Genomic DNA, 21077 nt, shown 5'->3' with positions numbered 1-21077 from the left:
AACAGATTAAATGCCATGTTGAGGCTGTCATTTTTAGCATCTACATGGATGTTAAAATCACCCACAATAATTATTTTATCTGAGCTCAGAACTAAATCAGATATAAAGTCTGAGAAATCAGACAGAAACTCTGTGTAAGGCCCAGGTGGACGATAGATGATAACAAGTAAGACTGGTTTCTGAGTTTCACAGCTGGGGTGGATAATGTTAAGCATCAGGCTTTCAAATGAATTAAAAGTCTGTCTTGGTCTTTCATTGGTCTTTTCACTTCCTGTTTTTCAGTCTGGCTGAGCACTTAGTTTGTGAGTCTGGCCTTGGTTTACAAGACTTCATTACTAAAATAAGCATTAAGAATATATATTTATTTCTTAACACAACAAACTCAAACTTTGATGGTTTGCACAAATCTTCAAGAACATTCACTGTCTTGTCCATATCTTTTGCAGCTAACATGAACCGGCCAAGCTCCCTCATCCTTTGTGCAATGTATTGGTGCTTAGACTTCACACGGCCATGTCGTGCATATAGCGATTCTCCATATTTGCAAATCAGAGAATCACTCCAGATGTGAAAGGACACTTGATCTTGTCGCATGTTGTTAATAATAGTCTGACATCCTTTAGATGAATGTTTTATTGGAAGCAGGCGTGCAGCATAACTCTGGACTCTAGGATGTCTATTTTTTGACGCACACGATTTTTTACTTTTGCATGACAACTCACGTTTCCATAATGTCTTTTTGCTATACATTCCAAAGCAATACAGGCAAGGTAAATATGTTCCTACTATGGCTTAATTAGATGGCTGCTTCCATGTTACAACTTGTCCTCTGCCTTTTTGTATGACTTTGCTGTTGTGCTTAAAGTCTCCTTTATTGCGAAGTTGTTCTAGAAGATCCTTCCTTTCTTTGGAACCTAGAGGGTAGCTAAAGGCATGTGCCACATCACTCATCTCCATGTGCTTCTTCTGCAGGTGTCTTGATATTTTGGCTTGGGACTTCCCACAGTAAAGACAATGTTTTTTGTCCCATACTCGTTTGTTGTCCTACCTTTTTCTACATGTTTTTGCAGTCACCTCTGATTTGCATTTAGCCTTTTTTTCTCCCTTGTGATCATTTCTCCTTCTTTTTCCATATGTTCTGGGTGTCTTTTTAAGAGTCATGTTTCTCAGTTCTTCATTATCACTGTCGCTATTGCTAGAAACGTCAGTGATCTTTAGTGTCTTACTTTGTTGACTGTGGGTGTCCTCATCACTTAAGTCTGAAATTTGACTTGGTACGTATTCAGATTCTGAACAAATGGAGAAATCCAGCTCAGAGCAATCACTGTCCTCCTGAATAGGTAAAGAGAATAATCATCATGAGAAGAAGTCAATTATAGGGATAGAGTTATGTAATAAAGCTGTAAAACTATCTTCCAAAAGTTGAGACGCTGTGTAAAATGCAATTTAAAATAGAACGCAATTTTTTTCAAAGCCCACAACTCAGTGTATGGGGGTGCATTAGTGCCTATGGAGCTAGCAGCATGCACATGTGGAAACGCATCGTCAGTGCCGAAAGAAAATACAGGTTATAGAGCAACATATAAAACAAATTACTAAAGGCCCAATATAAAATACTGCTATATAAAATACCTGACATAAACAAAGTGTGAACTGTAGCAGCAATAACTCTCACAACATATATTAAATATAAAAGAATCAAAGCACTAACACCTAAACTATATAAGGCCAATAAACCTTTTAAACAAAATAAATACAAGTCTAACATTAACTGTCAAAACCAAATGTAAACATTGTACTTCAAACTGTAGCAGCTATAAGGCTTACGACAAAATATATTAAATATATAAATAAAATAAATTTCCAGGTTTGAATTTTAGCATTATATGAAAATAACAGTGAAGACAATTCAAACAAAAAAACACCGGCCTGGCATATACATTAGTGTATAAAACCCAAAATGTAAACATGATTTTTTTCACGCTTAAACTATAGCAGCAAACTGAGGTTGACAAAACAAATATATAAAACCTATAACAAGCAAACAATACATTCCAAGAAGGAATTACAGCATACAAAAACTAACTTGGCAAAACAGTGCTTCAAAATGTTTGCCCCATCTTGCTGAATCTCAGGGAATTGCCTTTAAAGGTTGAGAGCCAGGAATACAAGTTGGTCAACTCTTTCTGGTTTAAGTGCAGACCTTTGGCATGTTACAGTGTTTCCACTTGTACTGAATGCCCGCTCTCAGGGTGCACTTGTGGCAGGAATACACAGGTATTTTTTAGCCAGCTTAGCATTTTCTCGTGCACAGGGTTGATTGGCTAACTTCCTGGTTTGAGACCGGATGTGGGGTTGTACATTTCCGGTAGCTTTACTTTGCGGTCAATCGCTACTGCGAAGATATACTCCAAAATCATGTCCAAAACTCAAAAACAGAATGATCGCGTTAAGTTACAAAGAGCAGAAAGTGGGAACACTCACCACTGCTGTGTCATAAAAATCTAATGATCAATTTTGACGTTTAAAGAGTTTAGATTATCAGTTGTTTACATCACTCAACACAAGCAGAACTGCATCACTGCAGCAGAAGACACATCGTCCACATTCAGAAGCACATTTCTGTATAGTGACTGGTCTCATGATTTAAACAGGCAAATGTTCAGCATTGAAACTACAGGTGAACAATAGTCAAACCAGATGTTTCCCCGTTATGTCGATATCAGCTAGTCAAGTACACACCTACACAGCATGTTAACAAACCGTGAACAAAGCCACACAAAAAATGAATGATTGCTGGTAAGGGTTTCTATACATTAGTATGTACAGACTTACCTTCAAATTTACAATAGTCCCTCGCTATAACGCGGTTCACTTTTCACCTTGCTGTTTCGCAGATTTTTTAGTGCAAGTTTGCATGCTTTTTTTACATCACATTGTGTCCTGCGTCCTGATCGCTGCAGACGATCTCCTCCGTGACGTCTCTCCTGTACAGTACAGAATCGCTACATCGATGCTAGCAGTGTGAAGTGCAGTGCTGTATGTCCACAAAATGTTTTGCACCGTCAAAAACTAAAATTGGCTACTTGATTTCACCTATCACTGGTTATTTTTAGAACATAACACCTGCGATAAACGAGGGACAGCTGAGAAATATAACATTTGAATCCTTTTCTGTTTTGCTCTGAGGCGCCGGGGAAAAATATCGACAAGTCGATGAACATCATTTACAGATATATTGGGTAAATGCCCGAGACATCTATAGAAATGTAAATCGACGCTTGATTCATTCATTTGCTTAACTTGTTTTGGACCGTAAACCGGGCGTGAATAGGACACCGGAAACAAAGCCACAGGAGTTTCCGCACCGGAAGTAGCATATGCTAACGTGCATATAGTCAATAGTGGGAAATGCGCCTCATGCTGCTTCAACCAATCCAGTGGGTTTGTTTCTGGGCAAGCTTCCAAGGTTCGGAGATATTGATTGAGCTCCTTTTCAACTGAATCTCTAGTTGACAGAGGGGCTGTTTGGCATTGTGTTGTTTTTTTAAAGTAGCTGCTCAAACTCTTCCTTTGTCTCTTAGCACAAACCTCTGGATCATCTTTAGAAGCTCCAGCTGATGGAAGGGTGGCTGCCTCTGCTGATGCCGTCTGTTCAGCCACCAGGTTCTCCAGTTCTGACATAACTCTGGTCTTGATGTTCGCAACCTTCTCCTCTTTAATATATGTTGTTTTGAAACGAGGGTCAACAAAGGAGGCCATGTCAAGTAGGGCTGGGTATCGTCACTGATTTCTAGAATCGATTCAATTCCGATTCACAAGGTCCCGAATCGGTTCGATCCACGATTCGATTTAATTCGATTCGATTCGATTTGAATCTGGGAAATTTTGACAGCCAGAAATATTATAATTCAGATCAGTACATTTACATAATTTTGTATCTATAAAAAGGAAGCTGACACTTTCCAGACTTTATCAAAGGTGTGAGCATCACAGCAGATGCCTTTGTGTCAAAGTAGCTGAAGATAAAACAGAAAAACATGAAGGTGATTTTCCTGGCCTGGATTTTATAAAAATATTCTGCAGTACATCAAAAACTAAAGAAAACCATTAATCAACACATGAACATTACCTCTGACGTTACAGCGGTTTTATTAGAGACACAGCATTTTGCATTTTGCATAATTTTAAAAAGTTTAAATTTGTTCGGTATTGAACGGCAGAAATTAGGTTTTCTTTTCGGAAGTATGTAAAACGGGGAAAAAAAATGTCGGCCGACAGCGCTGTAAACAACGGCAGTCTTGTGTGTAACAAGCAAGCGAATAATGAAGAAAACAGATTTTTAGACGGGAAACTGTTGTTGAAGTATAGACAGAGAGAGAGAGCTGTGCATCCTGGTCGAAGCAAAACAGCAAAAGTCAGAGTAAATACATTAGTGATGGGATTTCTGGCTCTTTTTAGAGAACCGGCTCTTTCGGCTCCGAACCGGCTCTTCAGGTTGTTTTGTTGCTTTAATTAATTTATTATAAACAATAATATAAAATTATGCACAAAAGGAATTACTAATGTAAAAAAAAAAAAAGTGGTTTATTTATATATGTTTATATATAAATATATGCGGTGGTCCCTAGAGACAAAACACGTACAAACTCCAAAACACATTTCTAGCGTGAACTGAACTTCCAAAACAGAGCTACCTAGATTACTTAAATTACACAATTGAAAGCATGAAAGCATATGTGTATTGTTTGTGTATTTATACACAAGCATTCATATATAGTCAAATAATTTTTAAAAAAAATGTTCATTTACCTGTTACTACCACACACCAAATCCGGTCGTTGGTACTTGTTGGCTTGTGTAGCCACTAGGTAACAAAAGCGCAACACTGCACCGAGCATCCTGGAGCACTTCTGTTGTGTTTTGTACGTGTTTTGGAGTTTGTACGCGTTTTGGAGTTTGTACGTGCTTCAGGGTTCGTACGTGATTTGAAGTTTGTATGTGCTTTGTCTGTAGGGGCCGCCGTAAATATACTTTTATTTATTCACTCCACATAAAATGTAATAGATAAATCATATAATACAAAAATCAACTATTCACATTTTAACCATTTAAATTTTCAACTTTTTCCTTTTACAAATTTATGGACCTGGATGAATAAACTTTCTGAATTCTTTATCATCTGCAACTGAAAATAGTTGTGGATGATTACTATACCTTTCTAATGTGACGTTGTTGTCCCTGGCTCTTTCTCTCTCTCTCCCTCCCGCTCTGTTCCTGTGCTACTGTGAGTGTAACTACCGCCCCTCCCCCCTCTTCCCAGCATAAAGCACAAGGCTCGCATGCTGAGTGAAGCGGAAAAAAAGTGCGAGAGAGAGGGTGAGAGAAAAAAAAAAAACAAAAAAAAAACACGGCTCGCGATAAAAAGCCGGCTCGCGTCGTTCACATCAAAGACCCGGCTCTAAGAGCCATTTCGTTCGCGACCGACCCATCACTAGAATACATGACGATGTTTATGTGAAGCGTAGTTTGGATCTTCTTTTGCTGCTGGTTCGGTCAATATTGTTTGGAGAGACATCAAACTAACAGCTTTAGAATCAGCGCATAAAGGGAACACAAAGCGTGGACCCGCCGACAGATCAGAATCAGCGAGCTGTCGGCTTTCAGCCCCGACTGTGAGAAGGGTGACATCTCACTGATTCTGATCCGCGGGTTTTGTCTTTGTGCAGAATCCGTGTTCCTGCTCTCATTTACTGTCTTAGCTGTTTGGTGGTTGTTGAAATTTTGTGAGATTTCACCAGAGATTCTGGCATTTCGGGCAAAATAAATTTATATTAAAAAAATCGATTCAGGATTTTAATGAATTGATTTTACGTTATCCAAGCCAGAATCGATTTTAATCGATTATAAAAACCCACCCCTAATGTCAAGCAGCTCCTCTGTGGTTTGGTCATCATATTTGTCATTTAAATAATTCAGGATGCCCTCTTTGATGGTGGTGGTCAGCTGTGTGTCGTCATCCTGAGGCTTAAGCACTTGAGTGTTAAAAAGATGGAGGACTGCTTTCAAGTATGACACACTGGTATAATGCTCCCCAGATAAAGCATCCGTAAATTCCGTGAGAGGACTCAGTGCTTTATTCAAGGATTCAAGAACATCCATGTCCTGCCATGTTAGGACTAGATGTCTTGTTTTTTTGTCTGCACGGAGAACCTGTGAGAGGGCTTTCTCTTGCTCTACAACTCTGTTAATCATATGTTGTAGGGAGCCCCACCTGGTAGGGGTGTCTGTGATAAGCTGGTGAGCAGGTAAGCCCAATTCTGCTTGAACCTTGGCCAGTTCACGTTGTCTTTTCCATGAATTGGAGAAGGCACTCACCAATCGCTTGCAGACACCAACTGCTCGTTCCACCTGAGGTAGTTTCAAATTCCTCTCTGTGTGTAAAAAAAAAAAAAGTAAGATACATATATTTATCGGTTACACTTTAAGGCAGAAGTAACATTTTTTTTAGGCTACTGTGGCGTGGGTGTGGTCTCTGGGCAGCTGCAGAGGAGGGGTGACGCAGTGAGCTCCCAGGGCGATGCGGAAGTCGAGTCTACGGTAGTGCAAAGTCTACGGTGACTGTAGACGGTTATGTCGTTTTCATTGGCCCGGAGTCTACAGTGAGCGTAGACACTGTAGACTCGGGCCAATAGGAGCGCCGACTCCAACTGCAGACGACCAATCGTCTGCTCGACGGAAGTTGCGTCACCAAAACAACAACACACAGCGGAACGGCGAAGAAGCCGGCAAGTCCGCTATTTCTTATGGAAACTGGCATTTCTTTAATGTTTACAGTAAGTTATCGACTCTAAGACGCTCCTGGATTTCGCTGAAAGTACACGACGCGACGCTGAATAACTAATTTAACCTTTTTTAACTCAATTTTCTAGTCTTGGTATGGCGACACCGATTCGGGTAGTTAATCCAGATTCCCCTGCACATCGTCAGCAGGCGCTACTTATGGCAACCAAAGAGGCACGTTTCTATCGGGTGAGAAGTACGGGCTTCCCGAAACCTCCACAGGAGCTGCTCAGCCAAGTCACTGCCTTGACTCATGCAGAGAAGCTTCTTCAAGCTCAGGGTATCCACGCGCCTTTACGTCAGCAGTGCCTGGGAAAGCTGGTGATGCCATTTGGACAACATGAAAATGCACCGTTTCGGTGGCTCGTTGCTAACGACGTGGGATATATGAAGTAGTGAGTGTATCATATATTTAATACCATACAATAGGCAGGTTTACTGAACTTCCATTTACTGCACATTTCCCCGTGTACGGCTATTATCAGTATATCTTGTTCGTTGTAAACTTTCAAACTGTATGTGTGATTCCAGCATACTTGACAGGCACAGAACAGAGGTGACAAATCCACAAAGAAAGGGAGAGATAGGGAACCAGTGGGTGAAGGATTACCTCACAGAATATGCAGAAAGCTTCCCTCAAGTCTCCGTAGTCCTTGAGGCTAACATTGACAGGTGCATCTATGGTCAGAAAGGGTTTGAAGATCACACCTTTCAAGAGATGTGCGAATTATATTGTCAGTACAGCAGCCAAAAGGACAGACCTGAGAAGTTCAGTGATGAGCAGAGGGAGGTCATTCAGTTCACAGGGGTGGGGTGAACAGGTGTGCTGGGATCTGACAGTGATTGTGTCTCTTTATATGTTGGCAGTGACAGTCGGAGGGGGAGAGCGGACATGACAGAAGAGAGAGCGCAATGTCTGTGTCCCAGTAAACAAACCACAGTAATAAATAAAAGTTCTGCTGTCATCATATTCGCTCCAGTGTATGTTTCTTGGGTCCAACATTACAGCTACATTCTAGTAAAATGTTAATTTGCACATCGTAGTGTGGCAAATCTCCGTTAATGAGTTACAGCTGATCGCCCCGTGCGTGGGGCTGGACGGCGCTAACGTGTTGATGCCGTCCAGCCCCACGCACGGGGCGATCCGCGGTAACTCGTTAACGGAGATTTGCCGTGTTAATGCAGTTGTGGCGTAAACGTAATTTTAACAAGATTGACGCTGACAGCAAACACTGCAGGGAAAATTATGCCTTAAACAAATTGTTTTAACATGCTCGTTTAAATAGTACCTTTAGAACTGTAATATCCTACGTGGCCTGCTACTGTTTATTATTACTGAAATATAATTTTGCATTTAGACACTCACCAATGGCTAGGTGGAGACGGTGACCAAAACACTGTAAGCGTGTCCACTCATTCAGCTGAAGTGCAAGGATGTTGTTTGCAGCATTATCCGTAGTGACACACACTAGACGATCCTCATGCAGTCCCCACGACTCAAGAGCTTCCCTGAGGCCTCTGGCTATCATTTCTCCTGTATGATCATCAGGAAAATAACTTGTCTGCAAACATCGACTGTAGAGTTTCCAGTCTTGGATGAAATGCACTGTCAAGCTCATATAAGGATGCGTTGTGCGGCTCGTCCACATATCTGTTGTTGCAGCGTAGTATGCAATGTTGCGGACTTCATCCTCTACTTTGGCCCTACACTCGTAATATAAACGAGGCAACTCAACTTGTGTGAAATGTTTTCAGCCGGGAATTACCCAGATAGCAAGGAGGCATTGAACAGATGTTGATTTTCCATCAGAATCGTTAGGATTGAAATGTCAACACAAAACCAATGTTGAAACAACATTGAAATACTGATGAAACCTGTCACTGACATTGAAATAACATTGATTCACTGTTGATCTATTTAGAGTTGACAAGGTGACAACAATCACGTTGAAAAACCATCGATTTATGGTTGAGCGGGAAATTAAAGCTGCTACCACTTGGACTATTCCATAGCACCCCCTCTCACAGTGGTACATCCCTCCAGGTAACCATTGTCTTGTACAGTAGAGCGGGACATTAGATTTACTCTCAGCGGAATTGACCGGAGAAGGCATCAGTTCATGCACTGCACTGGCCTGCCACGATTAATATAAGGTAAGAATGAATGACTTTTGTTCTATTCGTTATTAACACGGTTGCATTTGAATAACAGTAAAAAAACAAAAACAACTTGTTAATGTAAAGTTTCGGACAAAATGTGGGAGCCCGAAATTGTGTCTACTTTCATCTTACAATCCGGCAACAAATAAATTGCACTGCGAACAAAGTCAACAAAGAAAACATTTTCGTTTCATACTTTTCCGTTATATTCCCTTACAAAGCTAGCTTTAACGCTTCGAGGGTTCCTTTGTTCTTGCCGTCGCCTCGGCGCTTGACCCAGACTTTCGCTCTGTAGTTGCTTTTTAGCATAGTACTACAAAAAATTGTAAATCTGTGATATATGATTGATAAATGTAAAGGTAACTGTATAAATGTGTTCAATGACTTTGTTACTTTTAATGATTGGAGAGCACCCGCTTCGATTCGCGCTCAATTCAAACTTTACGCTGCACGCTCACCTACCTTGCATTTGCACCTTTTGTCCACACATAAACTGCGTTTTCGTTAACTGAAAACTGAGATTTTTAAAGACGCCTGCCAGGGTGGATATTTTCGAAAACTGTTTTAGCATTTACATGTGGACGAGGAAAACGGAGAAAACGCAGCGTCAAAAGGTGTGCGCCTATTTTGACGCCACACTGTGCGCCAAGTTTTTGTCTCGGTGCCATGAATTCCTCCAATGGCAGACTTAGACAAAATACTGTTAATTTTATTATCTTCAGTGTTTAAATGCTTACATATACACACGCAGTTGTATGTAAAAAAAAAAAGAAAAAGAATTTGTTTTATCGGGTTTGCTTGTAATTGTTGCCTATATACATTTTAAGCTATTATTTATTATTTAGTTCAATCAATAGATCAAGTTTTGTAGTGACTATGAAATATATTGTAATTATCTGTTTCCTGTTTATCCTAGACAGGTCAAAAAAGGACTCCAAATTTTAAAAAAAAAAGATAAAAATGAAAGACTGCTGCATTGTGCAGTTCAGCACTGGTGGTACAGAAATAGTCCCTAGTTCATGGATAAATGGGGAGAAATTGTCATGGCCTCCATATCCTCCGCGAGACACATTCAGGATCCACGCCGCAGTAAAGAGGAGAGTTCATCCTGGTGCAACATGGCTCTATGCACCAGGTTGACTTCTAATAAGCCATGGTGGGTATTATCTGGATTGGTGTTGTATAAATGTAACAATAACAAGTTTTTCGTGTCCTAATTTATGTCTGGCCATACATTGTGTTTGTACTTCGAGACACATTTCACGAAGCAGAGGCAGTCTTCAGAAATATCTAAGTGAACAATGTGATACGTCTGACCTTCAGTCCGAAGCTGAAACTCAGACCAGTCATAAAAGAAAGCACAAGTAAAACTTTTTTTATTTCACAAACATATCTTTGATTGCTAAGAATTTATGATCTTGTCTTTTATACTATCTATCTGTACTATCTATAATATCTGTGGTGCTTGCATACTGCAATATCACCACATAATATAGTCCAAAAAGGGGAAGCTTGTAAACTTTTTAAAAATGCAAAGCCGTGTGCACTTCAAAAATTCCTTGTATACTGTACCTTCTTGCACATCTCCGTTTCCTGTGTGTGTTGTTATAAATCAAACTGTAACTTTAGGAAAAAATATTCCAAAAGCACATTTATAATTACTTATGACCGTTTTCAACTTTTTTTCTTTGGACCAAATCCCCTGTACACATATAGTGACTCAGAGGACGAGCAGCCCACAAAAAAACGGTTTCCCCAGGCCCCTCGAGTGACAATACCAGGTAATAAAATACTGTCTAGTGTCTTTGTACATATCTGTGTGTGACACAAGGAAACTTTTTTGACAAGTTGTCTGTATTCTTAAATACTTAAAAAAATATATCTTTTTCTAAACAGCCCTCACCACTCCGCAGTCTTCCCCCCAGCCCACTGACAGCATGCATCATAATGCCCCGCCCAGCTTCCGGCACCTTTCGCCACTCCAGCACAACACGCAAACCGACACAGCTTTGCGATCTCCCCAGCATGCAGAGTATGATGTCGAGGCCTTCCCTATAGATGGTATGCTTTTAAAATTGTTTTAAAGCTGAATCACAATGTCATTGTGCTCTGTAGATTCCAGAGACTCTGTGAGGCCACTATTACAAGGCAAGTTCGAAAATCTTGGAATTTCAGATTTTACATGGTATAAATGGTAAATGGCCTATATTTGTACAGCGCTTTAACTAGTCCCTAAGGACCCCAAAGCGCTTTACACATTCAGTCATCCACCCATTCACACATAATTCACGCACTGGTGATGGCAAGCTACATATACAAATATCAAATATATGTGACAGGCAAAAACTAGCAAAAACTCTTAGCAGTTAGAACAACTTATACTTGAATGCAGAATGTTACACCATCACTTATGGATATATTAGTTTTTCGCCTCTCACTGCTTAAGCCATTAATCCTTCTGGAATTGTTTTTTTAAACAGATGCGACCTCACAAAAGATGTTAACGATGCTGTCAGACCTGACGACAGCTGTTAATGAACTCCGTGAGGAGGTCAGAGCTATCCGCCATCCCTGCTGCAATGAATCGGTAGATGCTGGGGTACTGCCTCTGGATTTGCCCTTGCACAACATTGAGGAGCTAAACAATGCAGAGGCAGCTCTTCAATCACAAGAGGCAAATAAGGCAATGGTAAGTATATAAAGGTTGTGTACACTTTGTAACTATAAAGTGTACTAGCTGTCAGATGTGATTTAAATACATAACAACGGCCTGTTGATTAAACACACAAGCACTTGCATACACATTTAAGACATGAGACACGCTAATTCCATCTCTTAAAATGTGTCTATAGGTGAGACGCTTTGCCTTGATTGGAGTGACCACACTGGAGGCGCGAGTCTTGTCTTTGCACAAGCAGTGCAGAAATGGCTCCGATACGCCCCAGATCGTATGGGTATGGGTGGTGCAGGACGCACATCATCCATCCCCATCCCGGAGTAAAAAATTACAAACTTCTGTGAAACATAAATGTAAATAGGAAACTGTCTTTTAATAAAGTATTTAGCAAACGAAACATGCCTATTGACCTTTTTTTGTTTATTTTTTTTTCTCTGTTACATCACATGCAATGCTTTCTTATTTTAGGATATTAATATTAACATGATACATTGTGAGACATTTGGGATTTTTTTATACAGGGTGTCCAATTTGAGGAATAAGTACAATTATGTGTTTAGATGGTTTAAGTATTGATGGAAACATGCAGTAGTTTAGTATTGGTTAAAATACCTATAAAGAAAGGTAGATTTCCAGTCATGATTTAACTGTTGTTTTAATAAAAAGCAACTGTGCGAAAGAGGTGGAAAATCAACACCATAGCTCAGTGTTTCAATATCAGAATCTGACATTGTTTCAATGTCAGATTCAATGTCAGGTTTCAACATTGATTCAACATCAAAACCTGACGTTGTTTCAACATTAAAAAAGGGTGCAAGAGTGACGTTAGGTCAACGTCACACTTCAATGTTGATTCAGTGACATCGCCTGATATTGACTCAACATTGTTTCAATGTTTCCTTGCTATCTGGGTATGTACCTGGAGTCGAGCAGTTTTATTAATGCGCAAAACCCCTCTTTCTCAACGGTGTAAAAGGGGACCATATCTTTGCACATGTAAGTTGTAATGGCCGCTGTTATGTCCTTCCATCTTCGTGAGTCTTTCTTATAAGCCGTCCCACGGGCAAAAGCCTTTTCTAAGGTTTGAGTCCGTGGTGTATTTTGAGCACCTGACGGCTCTTTTTTGCCTCTCAGCTGTAAACTCTCTGCATGCTCGCTTACGTGCTTTTTGCGGAGGTGGTAGAAGAGGTTTGTCGTGTTGGAGTCTGTGGCAGCGATTGGTTTGCAGCATAATTTGCACAGTACCGTTTTCTGGTCCGTGTCAGACTCTTCAAATCCAAACCATCTCCATATTACAGAGGTAGCCCCTCGTTTAGGAACAAGGTCCTTCTGTGTGGAGCTACCTGGTGTTGCCTCGTCTTCATCAGCCATGCTAGTGTGTCTGCATCCACGTGGTGGCCATCAAAACAATGAAAAAAATATTGCCGTAAACAGTTTATTTTGCGACACCACGAAACAAATGATAGCGTAAAATGAAACGTTAGATGTTTTTATAGTGTCATCCGATATATATCGTTATATTGAACAGCCCTAACAGAGAGGTAAGGTAGTCAGAACTGAGAGGATTGAACTACCAGAAGGTAACTGTGGTGTGAATAAGGTACGGCGGGACCACAGATCATCATTTAGAGCCATTTTATTCAAATCACACCACAACACACCCCAATCCCTGAGTCCCCGTGTTTATAACTCGGCGGGCGTGATTAAGGATGCCGTGCAGATGCGCCCGCCCTCCCTGCACGCCACTGCTGACCACGCCCCACCACAGTAACATTGCAGACATAAAGGACAGCTCCAAATACCTGGGCATCCCACAGGAAAATGGAAACCATGAATAAGCCGCTAGGAAAGCTAGCAATTAATGGTAATTTGGAGATTGGTCTGTAACTGCTCCAAAGAGAGTGGTCTAGCTGAGGGTTTTTTAAGGTGGGAGAATAGCAGTGTTTTTAAAGCATGGACCAATAGACTGGAGGACACTTTTGAAAAATGATGCAGGTAAAATATCAAGTGAACAAGAGGATGCTTTCACTGAATTCACTAGTTTTACAGCTCAGGTATTGAAACAGGAGAGAAAGTATCCAAGATGATGGGCTGAGATGGGTTGGAGATAGACATAGCAGGTGCTGAATGGAAAAAAAAAGTCATTCTTACGTTATTAATCTTTACAAGCAGAAAAGAGAGAAAATTGTCACAGTCCTCATTAAATGAAATACAAGTAGAGCAGGAGTAACAATGTCACTAATTGTGTTGAATAGCACCTTAGGATTACCTCTGCTCTTTTTAGCCAAGTGTGAGAAATGGGCAGCCCTCACATCTCTAATCGCATTATTAAAAGAAGCTAAAAGGTCCTTTAGATAGAGGAGATGAACATTTGGGTGAGTTTTCCTCCACCTGCGCCCTGCTTTACGACAATCACATTTTAGATAATGAATGCTGTCATTTAGCCAAGGAGGAGATTTCCATGAAGAAACTCTCCTCGTTTTAAATGAACAAATTTCATCTAAAATAGAAAGGCAATAATTATTAAAAAGACTGGTTGAGAAATCAACACCATTATGAGGAGATAGCTGTAGGTTAAAAGCATCTGCAAATTTCTCCGCTGTGGAGGAGTCTAAGGCTACGCTCACACTGCAGGTCTTAATGCTCAATTCCGATTTTTTTGTCTGCTCGTTCACACTACAAATAAAATGCGACAGCAAACGCGCTCTAGTGTGAACGCTCAAAGCGGCCCGCATGCGCAAAAGACGTCACACACAACACGCTCTGTTTAGACTCAGAGCAAACAGTATTGTTTGACTAATGGCCCTTAATATAAAGACTTCGGACTTTAAGTTATTCTGTTATTTACATAATAATGTAGATAACCTAATAATGATCCTTATTCCTGTTTTAGAGAGGAACGGTGCATCAAAGGATAGTTGCAGATTTCTGTCAGAATCTGCAGATACAAATAAAATGTTCACGTTTCTCCAACGTTGTCTTCCCAACAGTTTCACTGACATCTACACTGGATGGCCAGGAAGCGTTCGCGATGTCTTCTCGGGCGCTTCTCTGGAGCTGATAATTGGCGTCTGTCTTGTGTCGGTGACGTAAAAGACAGATTTAATGCGACCTGACCGTTCAAACAGCAGTCACTTTCTAAAACATCAGATATGTATTGGATTCAGTACCACATACGAAAGTGACCCAGATCGGATTTGAAAATATCGGATTTGTGCCGTTCACACTGTATTACCATGATCGGATATGGGTCGCATAGGGTCAAAAAAAAAAAATCAGATTTGATGCGCTTTCGCCTGCAGTGTGAACGTAGCCAAAGATCCCAGAGCTAACCATCCATTGAACAGGGGACAAAAGCTTTAAAGACATGTTAAAAAGGTTAAAATGGTGATCAGAAATAAAAATGTCCTCAGAGCAAATAAAATCAATATTTAAAACCAAAGTAAAAACAAGGTCCAGTCCGTGACCTTTGCTATGTGTAGGAACGGACAAATGCTGAGCAAAATGAAAAGAATCCATAATGTTGATAAAGTCTCTGGCGAAGGGGTCAGAGTCATTATCAATTTGTATATTAATCTCATGAGCCCCAAAGTGTTTTCTGAGCTTCCTGCTCAAAAATGAAATGCCAAAAATGAATGGAGTACTTGTATGCAATTACAAACTCTGTATTGTTACGAACTTGCATGTTCATGTGTTTGTTTTGTGCAGGTGACGTATCTTTTTATGTTAATTTAGCTGTGCCAGGGCCCTGCTCCGATTGGTGCGTGGATACACTGCCCCGACGTGACTGGTTCCAGCTGGAGGACCCTCCCATTAAAAGGAGGCTGGAGCGCTACAGCGGGAGAGGTCCTCGCGTTTCTCCTCATGACCCAGCAGTGTTCCTGTGGCAGCCGCTGGCTGCAGTGCCGCTTAAAAGTTGTGGAAGTGGAGTGGGTAGGGGTGAGCTGCCGTTTCTTTTGATCACCCGTTTTCTCCTGTTTTGACTTAGTTAAGGAGGTCAGACTCTGTCTTTATTTTTGACTTTGTTTTGGTGAGGTCAGGGGTGCGGGATTTGTGTAGATTTGTTTTGGCCTTGGCTCACCCTGAAGTGTTGACACTCCCGTTTTGGTTCCTTTTTTCACATTGTAAATAAATAAATCACATTGTAACTCACTGAGTGAGTTACAATAACATGCCTCACTCATGTTATTGCCTGGCCCTAGACGGGTCGTAACAGTATACAATCAAAATAAAGCTAACACTTGTGAAATTTCATCAGAGGCATAAATATTGCAAAAAATATTACTGTGTCAAAATTAATGAGACTGGAACACAGAAAAAGTAAGTAGATTTTATCCGCGCCTAATTTTGTTATTTATTTTTTTAGCATATAACCCTTTTAAAAATGCTTCAGTTCCAATTTCATTTCAGAAATTCATTAACCAACATATAAACATCATATGTGCAAAGATTTGTTTCTAAAGTGAAACAGTGAAAAATTACAGCTCTGTCAATACATAAATACCCAGACGTACAGAAATGTCCAATTCTGGCACACATTGGACACCATGTCAGTTGAATTTTTTAGGTATTAAAGAGCAGAAATTATTTAATTTTATTAACAGGCCTAAAAATGTTTTTTTGTTTTTTTTTTAAAAATTGTGAAGAATTAACCACACATTTACATGGGAATGGCCCTTTTCTGCCGTGCGCATGGAGCGTTTAATTGGCCCTTTAAACCCTGAGGGGCTGTAACTTTGGTTTCTTTTGGCCAATTTGCATGATTGACACATCTTTTTAATCGTTTGAGCAAATAGGATCACAGTAATGATGCCACGTTCACGTCACTTCAACCAGTAAGAAGTTGCGAGGCCAAACCCCACGTGGGTCCAAATTTACTGCATGTGGCCTCTGTCCAATCACCTAGTAGACCGCGGTCAAGTGAGCCCTCACTCACAAAGTCACAGTCAAGCTAGCCGCACCTAAAATGTGGTTGCACTACTCTTACGCATATTACGGTACGGATGAAGACCGGCTTAGAAACGCAGTCTTTTGTGTCCTGACAGTATTTTACTTCACAATCCACTCCCAGTTTTGGTTCATCTCCACTTTTCACCCCATGATCCACAGCCCGAATTACTGTATGATTCAGAGAAAATTAATAAAATTTACCCAATATACAATACTGTACTTTTAATATCTTCATCTTTGACCTCAGATTCTGGATTCTGACTCTGGGTGACCCCCACTCTTCACCCTGTCATCCACAGCCAAATTTACTGTACGGTTTTCCAGAGAATTGATAGTAAACTTTGCACAATTTACTCTACTGTACTCTATATATTCTCATCTTTGACCTCAGATTACAGGAAAACTATAAGAGGTGACACAGATATTTCACTGGATTCTGAATCTAGGCTATTGCCACTCTTCACCCTGTGATCCACAGCCAAATTAACTGTACAGTTTCTGCGATTGCTGTGTTAACAGAGTATGACAAAGGCTAAGAAAATATACTGCCTAAAATAATATCAAATTTAAACAACAAATTACAAAATTGCCACATCTGCTGTTATTGCCATGTGTTCGATAGAGCTATATTTAGTCATAAAAAATACATGTTATTGAAATATCATCAGTAAAAGAAACACTCTCACTATGTAAGACATGTTAGCAAGTTCAGTTAATAAATAATGTATCAAATCTATACAGATGTTTGAAGATATGATGCAAAGGATGTTTGTTTCTTATGGCTTACAAATGTGTTTGCCTCTAACATAATTTACATTTCATTTATACAGTTTCACAGACGAAACAATAAAATAGGTTTCCTGAACTGTTCTTCATGGCCCATTTTTGAATCCTTTTGAGGATGATGCATTATCCATGAAGGTGGGCAATTTGTTCATTGATCTCTGACCCTCGCTCTGACGCCTCCTAATTCTGCTTCCAGCCTTGCTGATTAATTTGTTCTTCCTTTTGGCATCCCTGTCACTGATGCTGTCACCAGTTGTACACAACATCTCTGTTGGTCCACCAGTCTAATCTGTAATTCAGGTGAACCCAGAATTACCTGTATCTTTGTAATGTTTCAAAAAATATACATTATATGTTGATGGGCATTGTCCCACTTTTCTTTCCTTTATAAGTAAGAATCTCTATGGTTTTAATGACAATTCATATACAGATTGTGGAGGACATTTAATTCAACACTCAAAGAAGTTCCTCATCAGCAGACTGTAGTATAATTTCAGCCCACCGTTAATAAACCCATCCAATGCAGGGTTATCAGAGAAATTATGCAAATGTTATGTTTTTTTGGGCAGCATGGTGGCACGGTGGTTAGCACTGTTGCCGCACAGCAAGAAGGTCCTGAGTTCAATTCCAACATCAGGCCGGGGTCTTTCTGTGTGGAGTTGTGGAGCATGTTCTCCCCGTGTTTGCGTGGGTTCCCTCTGGGTACTTCGGCTTCCTCCCACTGTCCAAAGACATGCAGCTTGTGGGGATAGGTTAATTGGATAATCCAAATTGCCACTAGGTGTGAATGTGCAAATGAATGTGAGTGCGAATGGTTGTCTGACCCTGTGTGTTGGCCCTGCGACAGACTGGCGACCTGTCCAGGGTGTACCCCGCCTCTCGCCCTATGACAGCTGGGACAGGCTCCAGCGCCCCCCGCGACCCTGAAAAGGATAAGCGGAAGTGAATGGATGGATGTTATGTTTTTATGTACTGGTAATCTATTTATCATGATTCCTGCTCTGATGATTTAAATCTAAAGACCTACAGTGTTCACAAAGTGCATGGCTTTTGGGAAAATGTCTCAAGAGATTTGGGAGTGCGTAATACATGTCTTAATAGGAAAAAAATTCCCAAGGCAGTCCTGCAGTATGAAAAGGTAAGCAATGTTTTTTAGTATTTATATTTAGTCCATTTAAAAAAGAACGGATCTTTCTTTGGTAGAACTTCCTGTAATAAAAATTATTATGCAAAAATCAGATATTTTTACAGACCACATCAGGGGTAGAGGGTCCCTTGCTACAGACAGATTTTCCTACTGCAGAGACAACACTTGGAGATGATGTTCCTTCCATTGTAAGAAATGTGTCATACACTTACTGTCAGATTTAAAATTTTGAAGCCATCATGACAACCTTATCCAGCCATTGTAGAGATCCTGCTTTTTAGATACAAATTCACTCCAAAATGTCATCTTGAAAATAATTTAAATCTTGAAACAGAGTAATAATGAGTCATATGGAGAGCAAGAAAGTAGATTACAATAGACTTCACAGCAGGTAAACACATGAAAGCAAGCCACCAAACCATGAGGTGTAGAGCCTTAAGCACCCACAGGAGAGCCTGAGTGTCACATCCGACCCCCAATTTAAATGAGTAACCAACTCATCCTCCTGCTGCTGACTAACTTTTCACTCCATGTCTTCCACTCTTCTAATTTCTCCATTTGATCTTGTTATTGCCCAATCAAGTTCCAAAACCTGAATCAGAATATTACTTTTTCATTTACAATAATTATAGTACTATATTCCTTTGCTGAATATTTTTTCCCTTATAAAACCGTCATTACATAGTGATTCTTTTCAAAATATTTTGTAATAATGTGTGTTAACAAAGAAACAGAAATTTCAGTCTAATTGTTTTTATTAATTTGTGATTCTTTAGAATGAGGAAGACATTGTTGTTGCGCCAAAGTCTCCACAATCTGTAGGAAATGTACCTTTACCTTCAAGAAAAGAGGTAATTATTTGTATTTGATTCAGTATTACATTGTGATGCTTTGGAAAAACAATTTGTAAAGAAACAAAAACGCTTTCTCTTCCCAGGATGCACTTCAAAAAACTGCAGAGAGCGGCATCCATACCCCAGACACACAATCCCTCGAGAGTGACTCTAAATCTTCGTCTTCAAATGCAAATGCTAAGGTAATTTCATAACTTTCACTGTTTTTAAATACACAACAGAGAAAGAAAACACAAAGTTTATGTTTGTTAAACACTATCAGCATGTAATTATTATATTAAACATTTCAAGTGTTTTAAAATAAAGTTTAAATTTAAAGTTAAAAACTTTCTGTGATGATCTTTCGAGGTAAAATAAATATTTCTTAGTCATATTCACTTACAAATACAAATTTCCTAAGATAATGTGAAACTTGTCCTATGGGTTTGTTAGTGAAATTGTAACATAATGATGCTGTTGGATTTTCATAGAGACACTGTAGTGACAAACATTGAAAGTGTTTATATATTTTTTTTAAATGTATATCTGAATGTTGCAGAGGAATGAATCAGATGAATCAGCTAAGGTCAACACAGACAGTAGCAGTTCAGAAGAAAAGTTTTTCACATCTGGTTTGCCACAGCAGAAAAGTTTCTTCTTCATAAATGAGAATAAATGGAAGGAGTTACGGCAACATCAGTCAGGAAGACTATTTAAAGGACTGCAGTGGACAAATATAATTGGAATCAGAACCCTTAATCCGTACTGCAGTTTTGGATTTCGGAGACAAAGTGTGAAAAAAACTCTTCAAGATCAAAGCACCGGTTTTCAGGTGTATGGGGTACTGCAGATTTCAGGACTGCCCTGTCACTGTGGTGGTTTATGACGAAGAGACACTGAAAGCAGAAGTCGTTTTCAAAGGAGGTGAGGTCTGCCATAATAACAAAGAGCTGAAAAGGCGGCCTGTGCGTGCACAATCACGTCAAAGTGCTGGAGAACTCCTCAAAAACAAATTACCAAGGAGCTTGTACTTGCAGTCTTTACAGAAAGTGCCACAAAAGGTGATCCAATCTGGCAACAGGGATAATGCTCCAACAAAAGAAGTCTTGAAAAACATTGCAGGGTCTGAAAGAAAAGCCAGTAGAGCAGATCCCAACGAGTTGATTAGCTTACAAAAGATAATTCAACAGTATCAGGACACTGAAAAGGACGTACTGCAGAAGATTCTGATGCATCCAAAGGGCATAATGCTGTGGTCTAAGAAAACCTTGTCAGTTTTTCATCAAAGATGCAAAGAAGACATTGTGTACTTTGATGCCACTGGAAGTATAATAAGAAAAGAAAGTGCTGGAACGCCACCATACTATGTGTATGAGTTGGTTGTCAGAAACCCATCCAAAGGTGCTTCTCCTCTTCCAGTTGCTACATATGTCACATGTGACCACACTACAGCCTCTGTGACATACGTCTTGCAGGCCTTTCAGACTGATCTGGTAAGAGCATTTGGTAATCGGGCCTACAACAGGCCTGTCATGTTCATGTGTGATGGATCCCTGGTACTCCTCCGATCCATTTCCATGACATACTGCAGAACAAGTCTAGAGGATCTGCTGCAGAAGTACTATGTCTTACTGAGTGGCCAGCATTCAGCACAGCAATTCAACATTCCCATTCTTCATCG

General features: G+C 40.0%; 1 protein-coding gene across 1 annotated transcript; it reads right to left on the bottom strand.

Moving 5' to 3' along the window:
• Positions 1 to 5904: 5904 nt before the first annotated feature.
• LOC148096822 (E3 SUMO-protein ligase ZBED1-like) lies at positions 5905 to 8462 on the bottom strand. The gene is made up of 2 exons (XM_087834843.1): positions 8210 to 8462; positions 5905 to 6434 (listed from the first exon to the last, which is right to left on the bottom strand). The coding sequence occupies exons 1-2, from the start codon at positions 8460 to 8462 to the stop codon at positions 5905 to 5907; spliced, it is 783 nt and encodes a 260-aa protein (XP_087690969.1).
• Between the last annotated feature and the right edge of the window lie 12615 nt (positions 8463 to 21077).

This window comes from Neolamprologus brichardi, chromosome 22 (assembly GCF_056152115.1).
Source record: "Neolamprologus brichardi isolate AB-2024 chromosome 22, ASM5615211v1, whole genome shotgun sequence".
NCBI classification, from domain to species: domain Eukaryota; kingdom Metazoa; phylum Chordata; class Actinopteri; order Cichliformes; family Cichlidae; genus Neolamprologus; species Neolamprologus brichardi.
The sequence above is the reverse complement of the archived record's forward strand: the minus strand, read 5'-3'. Positions and strand labels throughout refer to the sequence as shown.

What these genes read in the sequence shown, in the direction of transcription:
- LOC148096822 (XM_087834843.1), bottom strand. Translation starts at nt 8,462, where the DNA reads ATGAGCTTGACAGTGCATTTCATCCAAGACTGGAAACTCTACAGTCGA. An exon ending in CCGTCTCCACCTAGCCATTG is followed by an intron (nt 6,435 to 8,209) that starts GTGAGTGTCTAA and finishes TTTTACACACAG; the next exon opens with AGAGGAATTTGAAACTACCT.